Consider the following 21,180-nt stretch of genomic DNA (forward strand, 5'->3'; position numbering starts at 1 on the left):
TATTGCCTTCCACAGACGGGGGCAAGAATGCACATGCTGCCTGTATATCGCACAGTGTCCACGCACGATGAACCAAGATCGTGCGATCTGCGTCTGCGCCTATTCCGTAATGTGGATTAGCTACTTCCACCATCGGGAACAGGTCAGTCTGCAGGCTCGGTAGTGGCGGATATAAAGACTTGGCGGTCGGTCCGCCATGATACATTGTGCCGGTGTTTTGGCTGTGCGTGACTACTCCACTATTGTCTGCCTTCCTTCTCTCTGCTTCTGCATCCTGTGCCACTCGCTTTTCTGCTTCGACCCGTCGCCTGTTATCTGCCTCCCGCTGTTGATGATACATTGATGGGACTGATTCCTCATCGGGGCCGAGTTGAAAACTCGCCCTTCCAACACCACCTTCTTTTCTCTCTTTACTTCTCTGTATGCCTGTCTTCCTGTTCTCGGCTTCCTCCAGCCACAATGCTGCACATTTCAGTTCTTCCTCTTTTTCTTTTCTACCTCTTCCTTTCTTGGTTGCCGCTTCAGCGCGCACACCATTAACCACCGTTTTACACTGATGTGGTACTAATTTCCCTTTGAATCCAAATTTCTTCTCTCATCCCGGAATATTGTTCGCTGATCCCGGGTGTTTTGATTCCATATACTTTGCGTCCCCTTCCAATCGGGACGACTTACTACCATTTTTACCCATGATTATGTCGGAAAATGCCTTACTTTGACAACGTGTCAGTTGGGGCGTTAGCCTTAATTCATCGATTTCTCAGGGTACTTCAATGTTCACGACGTACGTTGGCACCGTTAGGTTTCAGCCGTGGCACTGCTTCCCTCTGAGAACCGTTGACATTCATACACATTTCATTCATTCGTCACAACACGGCGCCATCAACATATCAATTCAAGTTTTAATTTTTCCACGCAGTTGTCCTTCTGCGAAAATTGACTTGTTACTTTTAATTCTCTCGCAGTTTTAACTTCTGCGGTTTCACTCCAATTTCCAAGTTTTAATTTTTCCACGCAGTTGTCTTTCTGCGAAAATTTACTTGTTACTTTTAATTCTCTCGCAGTTGTAACTTCTGCGGTTTCACTCCAATTTCCAAGTTTTAATTTTTCCACGCAGTTGTCTTTCTGCGAAAATTTACTTGTTACTTTTAGTTCTCTCGCAGTTGTAACTTCTGCGGTGCATTTAATTTTACCGCAGTTTTGCTTCTGCTATATGACCGGTCTCACTCACTTCTTTGTGTTGAGTCGTCTAGTAGGCGCGATATACTCCGTCTCTCGGATCCCGTCGATCGTTGTCAGTCGAGGATGAAGACTTCTCTAAGCGCCGGCGCGGGTCCGAATTCACGTCCCGCGGCTTTTGTCACTGGTCCCTGACCAATGGCTGTATACAGACTGCGGCGTCGTCTTCCTTCTCGGCTTCCAACGATGTCTTGGGATCCGGCTCGAAGGACCAAGTTTTTATGTGGAAACTAGAAAGAGTCTCCAGCATAAGCGCTAATTCAAGACAGGAGAGAATCGCTCAAAACCCACAGAGGAAACACACAGAGACAACGTTGATTTGAGCTCGTACGAGGGGGCGTCACGCCGCTGGGTCTTGCACGTGCTCACCAGTCAGCCACGATGACAACTCCGCTGATCTGCCCGCCTCGTAGGGGTTTTATTCATTTCAACAGTAGGCGGTAACAAGTCATGCAGTGATAGCTCAGCAACAGTTTGTTTATGCATTAGGGAGTGGTTATGTGAGGAAGCTGCAACCTGGTCAAAACGCGTTGAGTGATTAGGCTGACCAAACATGAATAATAGTCGCATGAAACATTCCAAAACATATGATCAAGACAATCTTTTCATATCACCGTAACAGTGTGACACAGCTAAACACTGTTTTTTTTAGCTTTTTGTTGTAACAAAATGCATCTGCAGAAAACTGCAGGATCGGTTTGGCACTGGCCATGCCCATGTTTTGTGGAGACAGAAGCTCTGTTGTTGTCAGATGAACGCGGTCGTAGCCGGAGACCTTGGGTTAAGTGAACCAGCTTGCTACCGGCTTCAGTGTACAGGTTTTCCAGAATGTCCAGTTTTCCTGCTGACAGGTTGCGCAATGAAAAGAAGTCCGTGAGTTGATTTAACCGGTTGTTACTCTCGTCGTCGGGAGAAGATGGTTCACTCTCATCATTTTCCTCATACTCCGAGGAACTGAGACACCATAAATCAAAAGCAAGATAAATACAAAGAATCACTAAACCCGCTGCAGTAAAAACAATCCAATAAGCAGTAGCAGTTAGTACACCTTGAATGGGGATGGTGAAATATACCCATATTGCAGAAAACACTCCAAAAAGCACGGCGAAAGAGATTTTAATTCCTGGCCATGCATGTTGTTTCTCCAGGAACATTTTGATCCAAGTCAGGGTGAGAAAACCAGGAATGATTGCAGCAGAGAGACACACATAGAGAGCAGACAGCCCACTGTGGAATGATGAAGCAAGGAACGCTCCTACAGCCGCCCCAACCGTCGCTCCAAGCATTCCCACCATTTTATAAGTATTGATCTCTTGTCCATAGCGAAGTACTGCTGACACAGCAGCAGCAAGAGTCACCCCAACTGCCCCCGCCACCCCCATCAGGGCTCCTATAGTGGGACCTGCACCCAGCACTGGCACAGTAGACTCTATCACAGCTAGAACTGCTGCACCTGAAGCTGCAGCACCAGCCCAGATTTTAGCTTGTCCTTTAAAACTACTTAAAATGAACAATATGAATATTCCCATACTAATAATCAGGAAGAGTGTGGACAGAACTCCGACAAAAATGCCCTCCACTACAGCGCTGCTTGTGCTCGTTGCGTTTGCTTGCTGCAAGATGACAATGGGCTTTCTTGCGAAGTTAAACACATCAGTTATGATCAGTAAAAACAATATCGGTTCTACGGTTGTGTTAAGGCCTAACGACTTTGCAAAGGTCCTCATGGGTGACGTCTTTGGAATCAACGCCAGAGCCAGATTCAACTTTGACTGGAACAGAAAAGTCATGAGAAACATGATGCAGACGACCACGGGCGTATTCAGTGGCGAGAAGGCACACATTGTAAGCACGCTTAACAAGACACTACATCTACTACAATACTCCAGGCACGTGACAATAATCGCCATCGCAACCAGGACAAAATAGAAACATATGATGACAGTCAAAGTGATGGAAAGATACACGTGCAATAGAAGACCGAGAAGACAGCCCACTGTACAGATAACCATCACACAAAGTGACCCAGCCACAGAAAGAGCCTTCACTTTAGCGCTTTCACCAGATTCCTTCATCATCAGTTTGTACATCGTCGACCCAACAGCCAGCCCCGCAAGTGATGAAACGATCCCGATGAGGCCACCAAACTCCTGAGCCAAAATTGATATGAACGCATTGAATATGTGGACATTATCACTCCTGGGTGCTACGTTAATTTTCTCAGATATGTAAGTATCATAGTCCTTGATGGTGTTCATGTAGTTTTCTAAGTGATCCATGAGAAGCTTGTCTTCAGCCAGAAGCTCCAAGGAGCGAAGCACAACGACCGCGACTCTTCCCAGCAGCAGACCACCAGGAACTCCGAACATCATTCCGAAGAAGAAGATATTGACTCCCGAGAGGACTGAAGATAGAGAGACAGATCTTATTGGACAGTGAATGACAGTGACAATAGTTAGTTTCATCGAAGTCATAAACACACTTGTAGGAACCAGTCCCAACAAAAATGCTTATTCACCCATACGATGATCTCCGTTGAGGAAGTTACAACCAACAACAGGATGCTAAAGAGCTTATGACACCAAAAACATTTTTGAAATAAAAAGCAATACAAAATAAAAGTATTTTCATGATAAAAACGTTTTTTGTCATACTGCCGTCATCCGCTAATACAAAACTACTAAAAACAAGTGACATTAAGTTGTGATTGTCGATGGCTGCTGATCGAGCTTTCACAACTTCCTCCATCTTGCTGTGACGTCACAGGAGTAACAGGCTCCAGCAGCGGCGGACGCACAGAACAGTGAACAAACAGAAATATTTTCTGACATTTCACTGTTCAGTGGTAGTTGAACACTTTTTTTTTTTTAAGAAGAGTATGAGAAAGTGTTCCCGGGACCGTTGGAGGTCAGCCAGAACAGACTCAGGTTGTATATTGATGATAGAAAACCCAGCAACTACGGCACAGATTCAGACAATCTGAAGACGAGACGCCAACAACGATCGTCAAGGCGACGTGATTGTGTCCACACCAGTTAACACCGTGGGAGACAATAAAGACTGGAGATCTGATGTGATAATACATGCTCCACTCACGACGTCCTGCCTCCACAGTCACTCCACATTGAGCCTTTCGCTTCACGGCCAGAAGGTCCCAGCTAAAAAAAAAAAAGGTTCCGGTTCAAATCCCGGCAGGAGCCTTTCTGTGTGGAGTGTGTATGTTCTCCCTTCATGTATGTGGGGGTTTCCTCCAGTACTCCGATTTACTCCCACAGTCCAAGAAATTGAAGTTGAAGAAATTTCCCGGAGGAAGACTAATGAGGGACTAACAATAGATTAACTCTGTCGTCAATCTGTCCCGTGTTGTGAGTGTCTGCTCCGTTTCTAAAGCGTAGACATATGCGAGTAGGTCGTTCACGATATGGAGAGCCCCTCGTCGACACAATATATTCAATAAACTGCAGTATGTCTTCTGTGTAGACAAGCAAGCTAGTAGAGGTCTACTGCAATATGTCTATGTATAAGAGCTTTCTGTGTTGAATGTCCCAATTAAACAAAACATAAAAGCACCACAACAGTATTCCACTCCAGGCCCGACCCGCTTTGCTTTTCAACCGTGCAAAATTAGAAAAACAGTAAAAGTGTAAAAATTCCAGGGGGCATCTGATGAAGGCAACTGTGCCTTTCGTTGTCATCTTTGACGGCGAAAATAATTAAATCAACATTGAATATGGTGTCATAAGCTCTTTAAGGGTTAATAAGTACTGTACTAGAAAAGTATACGCTCGTTGTTACACAATGACATTTTACAAAAGTGTCGTGTTTCCACTGCAACGTTTTCAGAACGATGTCGACACGGAAAAAAACACAAACTCATTCGCGGGTGCTCTTATTTGTTTTTGTAAGGAAATCACACACATGCATGTGGAGAGCCATGTGCTGTAAACAACAACAGTGGAGAGTACACACACACTCGTATGGGCAGACGACCGAGTTGGATTGTTATTCCGGTGACTCAACTCTAAAACTGAAAGTCCCAGGAGACTACGGGCAATGCATGACAGTCAGGAGCAAAACATTATTTTTATTGTCCATCGAGTCACGGGTGAAGAAGACGGACCACAAGTGTTTTCAAAAAGTTGTGATTACCCCCCCATTTCCATGGAGACGGAATCCAACAACTTCGAGCACAGCTGTTGTGTAAGCAGACACCCACAATGCAATGAAAATTTTCCACTTTCACTTGAAAACATTCATGTTACATGTCATGGAGACATAAAGGCCTGAACGAGCCATCCTCGCTCTACTCCTGAACTGAAAGGAAAGTAATCTCATTTCAGTGAGCTGGAAAGGTTTACACATCGCCACGAGGTGTTACGGATATCATTTTCCTGTCATTTTTTATGTGACATAATGCATCTGAATAAGGTTGTTGAATGGGTGAATCAGTGTGTGAAATTCCCGATATTCATGGAACTGAAGTTCGCAACTGAGTGTGTGGATTAGTTGTGATGCGTGGAGCATGTGAAGTGTTTATCAGCTGATGAAAGAATGAGTGGGTGTTTGAGGAGCCTTACATATTTACCCATTCGCCGAGCTGGCTTGTTTTATGTTCTGGGTGGACACCTGTGCCTCCACAAGACTGTATCTGAGACGGGGTAATTCTCTTTTCGTCTGGTGGGCGGTGCACCCCTTCACAGATTGCGCCCTGGGCGGCTGCCCACATCACCCATAGCAATATCCACCACTGTACGAGGTTCACATACTCAAGAGTTCATTGAACTAATTCAGATCAGCTGTTCTGGAAGCGGAAACTCTGAATTTCCCATCTCAGAGTCGGTCGACTCAGAGTTCAGGGAGAAAGTCAGAGATTGTTGAACCTCCTTTCTGGAATACCCCCCAGGTCAAAACGTTGATCCTTGGTCAGGTATTGAGATTCGTGCCATTCCTGACTTGTCGTTGAGTGTAAATGCACCTTGAGGATGACACCACCCAGGCAGAACTTGTCGCTCACCGGCCCTGGTCTCACAACCTTTTCAAGTGAAAACGGAAATTTTGCTTTGCATTTTGCATTTTGTGTGTCCGTTTAACAGTGCTCTGAGTAACTGAAAACACGTTTTGAAAACAGCTCCCAAGGTTGGACTTATTGTAAATGGTCCTACTCTATGTAAATGGGGATAACCCAACTTATCTGAAATGAAGCTACTGAGCCAATCACGGCCGTAGTAAAGAGTTCTCCTGCACATGCCCTGATAATAACAATAACAATAAAAACAACAATAACAATAACGGCAGCCTCCAGAGTGTCATGACCCCCAGTCCATATTCTCCTGTGAAACTTTGTAGTTTCACAGAGTATGATAGAGTTTTATAGGGAGTCACCCGTAATAGTAATCCAACTTCGTCATCTGTCCGTGCAAATATTTGTGTACCTGCCATTGTTGATATTCATAGTGTGTTGTTCTCTACACACGTGTGTGTGTGTGGTTTCACTACAAAAAACACCAACAGCACCAACACGTGGTCTGGCTTGCTAACTACATCCTTTTCTGCCATAGTTTTCAAAATGTTGCCATGGAAACGCAACACCTTTCTGAGACGAAAATACAAAAACGATGCGTTCTCACTTGAAATGGGGTCTCAGAGGAACTGTTTGACAGTTCCTACTTCGGGGTTAGCTCAATCTATTCATCCTCAACCTTTTTGGACTTGGGCTGCTATAAATTGAGTTTAGATCCTTTTTATTTCATTAACTCTGTATGTGTATATCTTGCTCTCACATGAACTCTGTACTTCCTCTTCTCTGCCACCTCCCTGTAAAGTTCATGTTCCGTGCCTTCCTGTTTGTGGTTCTTTAAAGTGTCTGTACTGCACCAACTCTGAGTATTTTTCTGCTTGAGACTTCTTCTCGTAAAAAGGAAGTTTCTCCACTTACATTGTTTATTCCTCTGCCCGCTCATGCAGGATCTGTTGAATGTGTGTGAGTGTGTGTGTGTGTGTGTGTGTGTGTGTGTGTGTGTGTGTGTGTGTGTGTGTGTGTGTGTGTGTGTGTGTGTGTGTGTGTGTGTGTGTGTGTGTGTGTGTGTGTGTGTGTGTGTGTGTGTCCATCCGTCCGTACATGAGTCACTGTATTATGGAGGAGAACACTTGAAACTTACAGAAGAGCAGACAAGAATGTAGTCCATGTCTGAAAACACACACAAAAGTACATTCAGTCAGTGTTTTTTGTTCATGAAATTTTGTTTCCAGTAGGAATGCACTGATACCACTTTTTAAAAGGATGATTACAAGTATGAGTATTCAACTTTTAGCTACTTGCCAATCCTGAGCACCAATACAAGCCCTTATTAAATGCCAATAAGCCTGATTCATATAAAATATGCAAATGAAATGTGAATGAGCATCAACGCTACACACACCTCCAGCAGCCGACATTACACGGACTGGAGACTGTAGCCGAGGGACTGAGCTCGCTGTCAATGAGTGTATCAGTCATACTTTCATGATGTCCACCATGTAGCATCTCTGGTGTGTGAGCCCAGACACTCTTTAGCATGTAGCATGTAGCATGTAGCACAGCCCGGAGTTACAAAGTGTGCATTGAAACTAACGAGCAACATCAGGCTGCTGGTCCAAATGTCTCTGGTGATTAAACGGCTGGTGATGTACGGACTATATTTCTCTTCCTCTTGATACTTTGGCAGATCACGGTTTATAGTCTCGTCTTACGTTTGTCATATTAAAGAATCTCCAAACCGCCGACACGTGACGTCACTGTTTCAGACATGACACTGGTATCAGTATTGGTGCATCCCTCGTCTAAAATTCACCTGGTGGTGTCGGTGTCTTCCTCTGGAACCTCAGACTCCGCAGGCTCCTCAGGCTCCTCAGGCTCCTCAGGCTCCTCAGGCTCCTCAGGGATGTCTGATAGAAAGAGAACCAAGAGATTTCAAAAAAGTACAATTATTTGCTCAAGATTTTATTTTTTTTAATATGATCACCTGTATTCGAAAGCATGACTGAGAAATTATAAACTGTTGCTGAAATCTGACATTCAGCTCCTCGCAGTGTGTTTCAACTCACTGTTTACTGGCTCCATGGTGTGTGCCATGCAAGACGAGAGTGGCTCTTGCAATTCTGTAAGCGCAATAATGAAAGAAACAAAGAACAATCAAAATCTCTCTTTTGACTTCATAGCAGGAGTCGCGCACAAATTCCAAACTGGTCGACGGTTCTCAGTGCTGAAGAAAGTTGAAACCACAGCATTTGACCATGGGGAAATTCTTTAGCCATGAGGACAGAGGTTCTATATAAAGCAAACGAAAAAGAAAGTAAATTCCAAATCCCCTGCTCACATAGCCCAACTGGAGAACTACCCCCCCACCCTCTGTCTCCCTGTCTGAGCGTTTCCAGCACAGTCATGACAGGCAGCCATATCAGCTTTCAATAAAGACAGCAGCAGAAGGAGAATCCCTGTCTCCTCCTGTTGCAGGAGCAAATACTGTTTCAATCTTTAAAGCCTCTCAATCAATGGACGTCATAGTGTCCGTACATGAGTGGTCCCCAAGCCCCAGGCCGGTAACCGGTACGTGGGCTGTTTGGTACCGGGTCGCACAGAAAGACTAAATAACTTACGTTATTTCCATTTAATTTATTAACTGAACAATATTATATTAAGAAAAATGACCGACTTCTCTCCTGTACGTTCGTCTATGACTCATGCTTGTGTCAGTCACGTGATACATTAGCGCTGATATTAAACCCACAAGACAGCAAAATGGTAAAAAACAGATGTTTTTGGAAAGTTTCTTTCCAAAGGGGAAAAGGCCCAGCGAGGAGGCAGAAGAAAAACGTACAAGTCAGTAGAAAGACATACAAGTATACAGTGGATTCACATTTATTATTAAATTTACAAAATACCACAGTTTTTGTTGTACAGGACAAGGGAGGAGGAAAAAAACCTAAAATGAATGGACTCAATTGATGATTTCCAAGGCTTTGTACAGCTTGATGGAGATGCACACAACTTCAACTAATAATAAAACAAAGTCCATTTATTAAAATACGTCTGTTTGAGACGCGTTGGGACGATTTCAGGATGTGAGTGGCAGCGACAAAGATAACCTGGCAAAGCAGCATCCGGTAAATAGTCTGAAATGGTTTCTACAAGCCGTCACTTCAAGGCCCTTTTACAGAGAAAAACACAGCAATTCTACATGCGTGAGAATCAGCGACGGTGGGAAGGAAAAAGTCCCCTCTAACAGGAGGAAGTCGTGCAGAACCAGGCTCAGAGGTGAAGACTTTCTGAGCCAAACCCTGGTTCAAGTAGGGGGGGCAGGGAAAACAAAAGCGCTCTGACATTTAAAGAACGGTGCTTCCTTCCTTGATGACAAAATACTATTTGATCACACAAGAGTGAACGACGCACATGAACAAAACCAAATAACAGTGATGGCGAAGTCTACTTACTGCTCTTGTGGTTTGGAAACCGCCGCTGCCATACGCAGTCGACATGCTGGAAGATCTACTGCACCAGCACTTCCTTTAAAAGGCGGTGGCCCACCCAATGACCCCTGTTCGGTTCATATACGCAGCTACGTGACTCACAGACACCTCAGCATCTGCTCAGACATATTTGTAGGACTTATATAAAGAGGGAGGGGTGGTTTCTGACAACGTTTGGGATTTTCATGAATGCTCTGTTTGAAAGAAAGCAATGGGGTTTCTCTTCCAGCACCTTGTGTCTGTTTTTTTATTTTAAACATTGTTTTAAGACAGAAAAGGACAAGCAGCTGATCACTAAGCTGATCACAAAAGTTATCATTGCCACACAAGCTTTCTGCAGCGAATGCACACACTTGTATGTTACCTTTTTACTCGAGTATAATAAGAAAGCTAGAAGAGAAAATGCTCACATTATGGAAGCAAGAGCCTGGTTTGTAATACCTGCCACCCTGGTTCACGGCCTTTGCTCAATCCGGCCTAACAAACCACCAAGCAAATGGTGAAAATTTCAAAGGAAACACTATTTTGTGCTTTTCTTAACAGATTTCATAAGAGTAGTGAGCACACTTAGGGCAGGTGTGCCCAATATGCAGCTGGTCGAGGAAAGTGTCTCATTCCATTTGTCATGTCATTTAATTAATCATATGATTATGAACAGCAAAACATGCACAGCATATCTATATGTATCTCAGGAGGTTCGTCGTGGATCGTTTGTGTGTTGCAGTGAGGCAACAAAAAACACATACACATGTCACACGCATCCCAACTTCACCTTGAGTGGGCCAGACCGTAGTGCCAGAAGAACCTTGAAATGTACACTTTCTTTAAAGTTTTACCTTGTTTTCACGCAAAAATGTACCACAATTAACATAAAGCCATTTTTGAGACATTTATGAGACAATCTGGTGCGAAATACAGTGAAATGCCCTTAAAAACCTGTTACAGCTGTGACATGACGCAATGTTTTTGCAAACTCACACTGACAGCGAGGCTCATGGTGGTTTTCTACCAGACAGAGACAGACAGACAGACAGACAGACAGATTCCCACGGGCCTTATCAATCTGTATGAGATGAATAATAAACGTGGGTTATAATAACCTCATCAGAACTGTCAGTGACACTATGGAGTACAGATGGATCGACTCAAACGAGGCTGGAATCATGAAGAAAGCGAGGCCTCACAGCAGGTTTCCTTCATCACTGAAGCCGGTTATGATCACGTTCACGATGGTTCACCGACTTGCGGTAAATTTCCACTCACGACAACTCCGTTAGACAATCACACCAAAAACACTCACAAAGAAGCGGCATTATCAGCAGAAGCCGGTAGCGACAGGACCGTGAGTACTTACTCGTTGTTTGGGTGCAGTTCAGAAGTAAAAACGTCCCGCCGGCTGCTTGCAGGCGAGTTAATTTTGAGTTCAAAAGCTCCGTGAAGTTCAATTATGAAGAGCGACTTGAGTCACACCCCACCCTCTGCTGCACGCTGCCTTTCTGGACGCGCCCACTCGGAGACGGCGTCGTTCCTGATTGGCTGTCAGCTTCACTGAGTTGACTTAACACAGTGCTTCTCAAATGGTGGGGCGAGCCCCCCTGGGGGGGGCGTGGTGGGGTGTCGGGGGGGGCGAAAGGCAGGCGCAACTTTCAGTATTAGTGTCTTTATTCATGCTTGAACGATAAAAAAATGGCCTCCAGCTCATTTTATTAATTTATTTTGATAATCAGGCGATTGTATGCAGAATGCTGGTGCCAGCAAATCATACAGTGGTTTATACAGATAAATAAATAAATATTATCAGGTCCTCAATGGTAGTACAATTTGGGGGGGGCTGAAAAAATGTTTGTCCTCTAGGGGGGGGGATGACAGAAAATAATTGAGAACCACTGACTTAACATCTGATCAGGAATGACTGAAGGGTCCAGATTAGAAGGAATCATGAAATACGAGGCCCGTGAGTCAAAACCAGTCGGCAAGGGGCTCCACTCCAGCCCAGGAAACCACCGAGAAAATTAAAGAAATTCCAAAGTAAACATTGACGTTTACATTATTCATCCTCAACACTGTAAGTGACACATAGAGTGTCACTTACATTCAGAGTAAGTGACACTCTATGTGAGGTCATGTGTCATTATTGATAGAATATGGGACATCCATATTCTGTCCATATTTTTTCATATTGTATTTTAATAATCTTTAGATGTGTGGTCACTAACACCATCTGAAAGAAATGGGTTTTTTTCTCTATAAGTCCTGAACATACAGAAAATTGATAACAAAGTCTATTCTATTCTATTCTATTCTATTTCATCCATCATCCATCTTCTACACCACTTATTTAGGTTGTCCGATACTGCACGAGGTGCTCATCCACATAAAAAGATCCCCGAACTACAATGTGACGTGACGTCATGCGGCAGCACCGTCGTCCGCAGACATTTGGACCTGCAGTTAGCCTGATGTCGCTCATTCATTTAACTGTTCCGAGCCATTCTACCTTTTAATAGGCTTTGTCAAAGCTAAATTGGATAGTTGCAGACTTTATAATGTTTTAATGTTTTCAGTCTAGTCTGCAAGTATGTTCAAATCAAAAATATTGTATGCTGGGACAATCATCACCCTGACCCCGAGACCTTTAATGGTGCGGATGCTCTCTGCCAGAAGGCCAAACATCTGCATATCTCTATAGAATGATCAACAACGTGTATAGATGCATTTAATACATTTTTCCTTAAACCAGGGGCATCAAACACAAGGCCCCTGGGCCAAAACCGACCTGCCAGAGGCTCCACTCCAGCTTGCCAAACCACCAATGAAATTGTTGCAAAGAAAACAAGCAAAAATGTCAGAAGAAAACATGAACTTTGTGAACAAATGTGTTTAGAACAGTGGACGTCACCCCTCATTGAGGCCTGAGCTGAGATATCAGTGATGCTGCCATGAAAGATAATTTCCTCATTGCTAAAATTAACACTAGCATTAGTGTGAATTTTCGAGGGGGTTCTAAAAACACTCAACACATTACATACATACATACATGCATGCATACATAATATACGATACAGTACAACATGCAGCACAAACATACTCCCTCGTACTCCCCCACCCTCTGCCAAGATAAGCACACTCGTGTATATCTGATAAGAATAATTGATATTTAAATAAACCAAGTGATGTTAATGATCTTATGGATGTGGGTAACCTATACCAATCAGATGGAGCTTTGCACTGAAAGGATCTGCATCCAGCTTTTTTATGGATTCTGGGAACAGAAAAGGAAAGACAGTCACTACTTCTGAGAGAATATGATGCTGTAATAGCAACAAAGAACTGTTTTAGGTATTGAGGGCAAGTAAAATAAATGCATTTAAATATTAACTTTAAATATTAACTGCATCCAAAGAAAATGGCGTCTATTATTCGGTTGTAACCAGTTAAGTTTTTCAAACAAAATACAGTCAAGGCATCGATAATGCAACAGCTAAAACGGATGCTTTTGGGACATTTCACTGCATTTTGTACCATTAAAATTGGATTTATGTTGAAATTGTAGTAATTTTTGGCAGTAACTGTGAAACAAAACTGACACTCTGCACCAAAGAAAAACTTTAAAGTTTAAATGTAAAGGTTTTTATGCCACTATTTTAACTGGCTGTTTGTGGCCCCTAAGGTGTCCTAGAACCAGACAATAAGCATGTGGGTGACGCAGATCACAGTTACAGTTACCACAAAGACCCAAACCAGTACATGCATGAATAAATAAACCAAAACAACCAAAACAGTCACGTGAGTTTATGAATTCAAAGTAAACGGTAACAGCAACACTGGAGGGGGCCCCAGCACAACAGCCAGGAGAAAATCACCAGCACATGGAGGCACAAGAGGAAGAATACAGATAAGACCACATCCCTCCACCACAGCCTCCAGCCGCTCTTCAGGGTGAGAGTTACACAAAGGATTGCTCATGAGCAATGTACGATTCAAAGCGATTCAAAGAGCACCAGAATGCCAATAGTTTCACTGCTGTGATGGCTTTTGCTCCCAAAATGAACAGAACTGTACCGGTTTGGATATTGGAATAATACATAATGTAAAACACGTGAGCAGTTTCTAGTGATTCCGAAAGACCTCAATTGTTTTCGCAAATAATACGCAAAAAACTGTTTTCTGACCCCCTCACCCAGGCGCTCCCTCAAAACCTGCGGCCCATGGTGGCGGTGGGGTTGCAGCTTGGGCAGGCAATTAAAATGTCACATAGAGGTTGCCAGATACAAATACAAAAAAAGAATGTAGGCCAAAGGTTAAAATATGTATCAGCAGGGTGCAGGTCAGCAGCGGCACAATAAACTATTGTGTCGGTTGCAACTTTTTTCTTCTTTTTTTAAAAATCAAGAATATTTTTATTGATTGTCAATGGAAATATAAACAAATACTTTGTTACAAAGTGTAAAAAGTTAAATTGAACTTGTTAAATTAAAACAAAACAAACATGTAAATGAAACATTTTTATATTCATATCATTTTATTCATGTCAACATTTTACTTTCAAAGTTTACATCTGCTCATAAAAATGTTTTATTGACATATTATTCAAAACACAAAAAGCTGTGATACTAGAAATGAAAACCAAATCTAATTGAGATTTATTGTGCGAGCAGGTTCGTCAGCCTCTGTGCAGTTCAACCAAATAGAAAACACATTTATTTAAATCTTCTAATTTTCTGGAACTAACCAGTAATAAAATATTGTAGCAGCTGCAGTGGACCGAGGGGGCGGCGCAGGGGATCGTGGGAAACGTTTTCTGGGAATCCTCAAAAGCAACATTTGAAAGAGGGTCACTAAAATATTTTTAAGCTCACCATGTCCAGTATTCAGAATTCAAAACATTCACAATTTTCTGTCAAGAGGAGTCAGTCAGTCCTGTGCATTTATGCCAGTGTATTATCCTGTCTGAATTGTAATACACAATTTTGCATCTCTTTGTTGTAAAACAATGTGCATCCATACACTTTCAGCCTCCTAATCTCAGTGCTTTCCAACAACTATAGGATACTAGAATATCAACAATTAAAACCATCATATTATGTGTAATAAAAAACACGTCATAAGCTCAACCCCCCCCCCAAATATTAATGGCAATGTCGCACACCGTTTGTGACTTTGGGCTCAAGCTGGACTTCCGGGAATGAAATCTCCAAGTCTTTTATGTCTTTGTGTTTGTATGAGTTTTCTTGTGATTCAGCAATGAACTACGATAACCAAAGTTTTTCCCACATGTTTTACAGGAATACGGCTTCTCACCTGTGTGAGATCTCATGTGGCACAACAGCGTGCTGTTTACAGTGAAACTTCTCCCACATGCTTGACAAGAATAAGGCCTCTCACCAGTGTGGGTTCTCATGTGAGCAAAATAACTACTTCGTTTTGTAAAACGTCCCCCACATGTTTCACAAGAATAGGGCTTCTCACCTGTGTGAGTTCTCATGTGGGCAAAGTAATTACTTCGTTCTTTAAAATGTCTCCCACATATTTCACAAGAATACAGCCCTATGTGAGTTCTCATGTGGACTAACAAATGACTCCGTTGTCTAAAACTTCTCCCACATGTTTCACAAGAATACGGCTTCTCACCTGTGTGAGTTCTCATGTGGACCAACAAACTATCTCGCCGGTTGTAACTTTTAGTACAAATTTCACAGATTTCCTTCTTCTTTTCAGAGCGAGTTCTGAAGTTCCGACATAATTTAGATTTTTTACGGACAGTTTCACCAGATGTTTCCTCGCAAAGCAGCGTTTCACCTTCAGCCTGCTTCTCTGACACAGGAACGTTCTCCACACTCACTAGTTCACTATGAAATACATAAGTTTTTTGCAGAGCTTCTTGATCCTCTGTGACCTGAGGAGGTTCTGGTTCCACTTTGATCTGAGGAGGTTCTGGTTCTTCTTGTTTCTCTTTGATCTGAGGAGTTTCTGGTTCTTCCACCTCTAGACAGTAGCTTGTTTCCTTTTTAAAGATCTGCTCCTCCCTACAGTCACGGTGCTGGTGGAGCTCTGGAGGGACAAAAAGTACAAGATCAAAGGTTAGTTACATTACTTCTACAGTTCCAACTTTAAAATACTGGGACTGATGCGGTGAAATTGAAATCGTTCTTTCAAATTTCAAAAATAGCAAACAGTCAATACATTACTGTTTGATGTGCACCCTTCGCAGCTGACGGATTAAAGATTACTCTTTGGGGCTTAGTTTTTTCCAAGGTGGAATATTCACTTATTTTCTCTCATATTCACAGAGCATTCTGTTCACTGTTTACTACTGATGGAAGGTGCATCCGAAATGTCCCTCCTTTCTCCTGATCTATGGACTTTCATGCAACCTCGTGGATGACTTCACAGGGTCAAGGAAAGGTGTTAGAAGGCTTCCTAAAGTAGTTGGTGAAAGGCGATCACGTTGGTGCAGCAGTTGGAACGTGCTTTTACCTAGTGACGTCATAACAATGCGACGGCGGCGCAACTTAGTGACGTCTGCCTTGGTGGGGAAAAAACTACAATTTTCCACAAATGGACTATAAAAAGCGCATTTGGGTTTTTGATTATTTAAAGTTGTTCAATGCAGATTATTGCTTTGGTTACTTACATGATCTGCGTCCATTTTCTGACATCGTGATTGTCCTTAAAGGCTCGGATGAGCAGGTCCCTTTAAATGTTGTCGCCGCAAGGAATTGTGGGACAGCATGAGCTTGCCTCCTTAGCGAAAGGATGCATCAGTGGTTCCTATGCTAAATGAGCCCCTAAAGGAAGCAACCAGCCTCCTTTTCTTTGCTTATTGAGAATTCGGACAGTCCTTATCATGGCGGCTACAGAAAACAATGCTTCAGTGAAAGTCGGTAGATAAGGAGTGAGGAGGGACAGTTCGGACATACCCGTAGTGTTTACTAAGGTATAATGTTGTGATTACACTTCCACACCAGAGGGAGCGCTGTGTACTTGAGTTGAAGTAGTGAGTGAATAAGAAAGAGCGCACTCGGAGTTACCGGTCGAAAAACACAGATACCAAACACATAACAGACAAATCCTGCTTCTATCTGTGGTGGATCAATCAAACGGTCATAATGATGGAGATCCTCCATGACCAACATTCATGTGTTCATTCACACGTTTCCATACCTGTTCTGTGTAACTTGATTTCAGGTTTCCCGATGTTTTCCAGCAATGTGAGCTGACGCCGAATCTCCTCCTCGTACTGGACGATAGTTTGTTGAAACACGGAGAATATTTCTCCAGCAGCAGCAGTTAGTCGCTCGTTGATAAACTCTCTCAAAGCCTGAACTGAACTCATTGTTGCTGCAGGAGATGACATGTTTCCTCAGTGAGACACGAGGACACCACAGAGTCCGACAGCCTCCAAAGCTTCTTCTACGCCTTACAAATGGTCAGCTTCATACTGACACCTACTGGACAGAGGAGGAACTGCAGATTAGTAGTCTCACCTGAAAGAATTGGAGCTATTTTATGAATGGTCTGTCCAGCATATTTTACAACTCTCCATTCGATTATTATGTTCTTTCAAACAGAAACATATAATCAAATATTTTTAATGAGACAATTCCTGGAGTTTCTGATTGGTTGTACGTTTTTCCGAATATGCCAGAAATAATTTAGGAATCAAAAGCAACCAATCATCATCAAAGTTAGAAACATATATAGAATCTAAAGTTCCTCCACAAAATCATTCATATAGGATTCGGTAAATGTGATGCGTCTCTAATGTTCAAATTAAATATGGCACATTTAAAACATTTCAGATCTTTTTTTTTTACTGGCAGAATAACTTTGAGGATTTGAGGAACATATCAAATGTAATGTTTTGTGTGATGTCGTGTTAAGTGACATCCTGGTGTGCACTGATTGGATCTCTCTCTCTCATTTCAGTATGACAATCAATAAAGGAGTTTGGATGAACACAAAACCAACTTGCTTGTATGTTTGAGAAATGAACATGTTTTGATGAATATAATCAGTCTAAAGACAGCCTCCAGACATATTATATCCCATAAAAGTTTTCAAACATTGTGTTTCAACAAAGTATCTTTTCCTATGTCGTGTAAAAAGTTGAATTAATCTCATTTTAAATGAAACCAAAACAAACCTGAAAATTTAACATTTTATCAACATTTTATTTTCGTTCAAAGTTTACATCTGCTCATAAAAGTTTTTTATTGTCATATTTTTCAAAACACAATTAGCTTTGACATTAGAAATGAAAATCAAATCTACTTGAGATTTATTATGTGAGCAGGGGACAGCGTGTCAGCCTCTGTGCAGTTCAACCAAATAGAAACCACATTTATTTAAATCTTGGAACTAACCAGTAATAAAATATTGCAGCAGCTGCAGTGGACTGAGGGGGCGGTGCAGGGGATTGTGGGAAATTACTTCTGGGACTTCTTGGGCCGTTGCCATGGTTGCTGTTGGTTACTGTCCTTTTCTATGCCTTTGTCTTTTTTGGGGTTTATTATTAAGTTGGACTTTTGTGTTGACTGTGGCACCGTGGCTGAGAGTGATGTGGGCAATCACACCCTTCCGTGTTGACTAAAGATATGCATTTTGACTAAATCCAGCTATAAAGCCATGCATTACGAGCATTCTTGTCAAGATGTTTCCTCACAGAGAAGCTTTACACATTCCGCCTGCTCCTCTGACACAGGAGCAATGTCCACACGGCCACTATGAAATATGTGTTTTGTTGCAGCTCTTCCTGTTCCTCTTTGATCTGTGGAGTTTCTGGTTCTTCCCGCTCTAGACAGTAGTTTGTCTCGCGCTACGGGTCGATGAAGGCCCACATATCCTGACTTTTGACCTTTGGTCATCATACCGTTTTATAGCAGCTATCCTGGACATACGTTTTTAATGTTCTACTCACTGTAATCCCACTCATGATGCTTTGATAAAGTGTCTCCAGATGCCTGAGAAGGACTATGGGTACCTTTGCATGTTCTATCTATTTAATGTCTACTTTTGGACATTTCATTTATTGATCCACGTGAGAGCAGCATCTATAACTTCATTATATTGCGTATATATCATTATATCTAATACAGCTTCTCACCGATGTGAGTTCTCATGTGGACTAACAAATTGTTCTTTGAACTGAAACTGTTCCCGCATGTTTCACAAGAATTCAGCTTCTCGCCTGTGTGAGTTCTCATGTGGCGCATCAAATGACAACGTTGGCTGAAACTTGTCCCACATGTTTCACAAGAATACGGCTTCTCACCTGTGTGGGTTCGGATGTGGCGGCACAAGTTTTTCTTTAAACTGAAACTTTTCCCGCATGTTTCACAAGAATACGGCTTCTCACCTGTGTGAGTTCTGATGTGGCGGCACAAAGAACCGCACTGTCTGAAACTTTTCCCACACGTTTCACAAGAATACGGCTTCTCACCTGTGTGAATTCTCATGTGGACTAAGAATTCACTGTATCGGTTGTAACTTTTATCACAGATTTCACAAATATTTTTCTTCTTATCAGTGAGAGTTCTTAAGTTGCGACATAGTTTACGTTTTTTACGGACAATTTCACCAGATGTTTCCTCACAAAGACGTTTTTCACCTTCAGCCTGTTTCTCTGGCACAGGAACGTTCTCCACACTCACTATTTCACTATGAAATATGTTGATATTATTTAATTCTTCTGGTTCTTCTTTGATCTGAGAAGGTTCTGGTTCTTCTTTGATCTGAGGAGGTCCTGGTTCTTCTAGCTCTTCTTTGACCTGAGAAGGTTCTGGTTCTTCTTTTTCTTCATTGACCTGAGGAGGTTCTGGTTCTTCTTTGATCTGAGGAGTTTCTGGTTCTTCCTGCTCTGGACAGCAGCTTGTTTCCTGTTTAAAGATCTGCTCCTCCCTACCGTCACGGTGCTGGTGGAGCTCTGGAGGGATAAAAAGTACAAGATCAAAGGTTAGTTACATTACTTCTACAGTTCCAACTTAATAAAACTGGGACTTAAGCAGTGAAATTTCAAACTTTCTTTCCAATTTCAAAAATAGCAGTCGTTATACATTATTGTTTGAAGCGCATGTTTAGGTGCTCAACGGCTGGTGGATTAATGATAACTTTTTTGGATTCACTTTTATCTAGGTGGTATATTCACTTATCCTCTCTCATATTCACCCAGCATTCTGTTCATTCATTCTGTTCACGTCCTGATGCTCTGCAGAAAACCAAGTGTCCACTACGGAATTTGTTTTTACAACAAGGAAAGGGAATTCATTGACACCGTGATTGCCATTAAAGGTCAAAACAGGTAAATAATATGCAATGAACGTGTTGTTCATGTAAAAGATCATTTGAATGCACTATATGACATGTATTTATGTAACAATAAAAACACAGGTATAAATATTAGTTTCACTTCACAAGGAGGCTTCACAATAACCCCATGCAATCGTAAAACAAATGCCTTTTTGAAGAATTTGAATGTTTGAAGTTACCCTGACCTCCGTGCATTAAATGACTTAATTACTGTCATAAGCACTTGTCTGACCCCTAAACATTAATGCTCATCAAATCACTTCAGAGCCATTAACCCTATATTTTAAGCACAATAATACAATACACGTGAAATGTGATGGATGAACGGTGAACCCTTTGAAAAGTGTTGTGTTGTTCAGCCTCCTTCTCTATATTGTCTCGTTCATGTCGTTTTGCCACTACCGGAAGTCAGAGCTCGTTCCTGTCCATGGAGTTCCTAGTCTGACACTTAAAGATGAACCAAACACTGCAATAACGAAGGAGATCCTCCAAGAGTCACATTCATGTGTTCATTCACACTTTTCCCTACCTGTTCTGTGGCACTTGATTTGAGGTTTCCAGATGATTTCAAGCAGTTTGTGCTGACGACGAATCTCCTCCTCGTACTGGACGATAGTTTGTTGAAACACGGAGAATATTTCTCCAGCAGCAGCAGTTAGTCGCTCGTTGATAAACTCTCTCAAATCCTGAACTGAACTCATTGTTGCTGCAGGAGATGAAATGTTTCCTCTGTGAGACACGAGGACACAACAGAGTCCAGCGAGATCCAAACAGCACAAAGCGTCTTCTTCTCTTTTAAACAACATAAAGCGTCATACTGACATCTACTGGACACATGGGGAACTGCAGGTTATTCGTCTCACCTGAAATAGATGGAGCGCTTTTATGAATGGACTCTTGTCTGATGTCATTGGTTGCACAAGCAAGATGTGTTGGTGTTTATCCAAACTACTTTTCGAGTTGCAATCCTGAAAGAAAATATAGTTCCAGGATATCATTTAACATGACATCACATATAACATTATATTTTTTCCATTCCTCACGTGTTTATTTCTGTTTGTGTGTGCCCTCCTGTTGACTGACTCACTTGTTGGAGCGAGAGCAAGGTGGAGGTTAAATAGCCTCCAG

The 21,180-nt window shown here is 42.3% G+C and overlaps 2 protein-coding genes across 2 annotated transcripts; both read right to left on the bottom strand.

The window, feature by feature from the left end:
• Positions 1 to 1,264: 1,264 nt before the first annotated feature.
• LOC308130107 (uncharacterized protein) lies at positions 1,265 to 11,213 on the bottom strand. The gene is made up of 5 exons (XM_080496300.1): positions 11,099 to 11,213; positions 8,323 to 8,376; positions 8,070 to 8,163; positions 7,398 to 7,426; positions 1,265 to 3,643 (listed from the first exon to the last, which is right to left on the bottom strand). Exons 2-5 carry the CDS (start codon positions 8,348 to 8,350, stop codon positions 1,872 to 1,874), a joined length of 1,923 nt encoding a protein of 640 aa, XP_080352426.1. The 5' UTR covers positions 8,351 to 8,376; positions 11,099 to 11,213; the 3' UTR covers positions 1,265 to 1,871.
• Positions 11,214 to 18,737: 7,524 nt separating this feature from the next.
• On the bottom strand, positions 18,738 to 20,753 carry LOC308130156 (uncharacterized protein; the record flags this gene model as incomplete). Its single annotated transcript, XM_080496355.1, has 2 exons — positions 18,738 to 19,669; positions 20,582 to 20,753. 2 exons carry the CDS (start codon positions 20,751 to 20,753, stop codon positions 18,834 to 18,836), a joined length of 1,008 nt encoding a protein of 335 aa, XP_080352481.1. The 3' UTR covers positions 18,738 to 18,833.
• Positions 20,754 to 21,180: the final 427 nt, after the last annotated feature.

Source organism: Blennius ocellaris, assembly GCF_963422515.1.
Source record: "Blennius ocellaris genome assembly, chromosome: 5".
Taxonomy (NCBI): Eukaryota; Metazoa; Chordata; class Actinopteri; order Blenniiformes; family Blenniidae; genus Blennius; species Blennius ocellaris.

Bases quoted from the DNA above. Each gene is read 5' to 3' on its own strand.
- LOC308130107 (XM_080496300.1), bottom strand. From the start codon at position 8,350: ATGGCACACACCATGGAGCCAGTAAACA. The intron at 7,427-8,069 runs GTGAATTTTAGA...GTGTGTTTTCAG, and splicing joins GAAGACACCGACACCACCAG to ACATGGACTACATTCTTGTC. The intron at 3,644-7,397 runs GTAAGTTTCAAG...CTCTATCTTCAG, and splicing joins ACATTCTTGTCTGCTCTTCT to TCCTCTCGGGAGTCAATATC.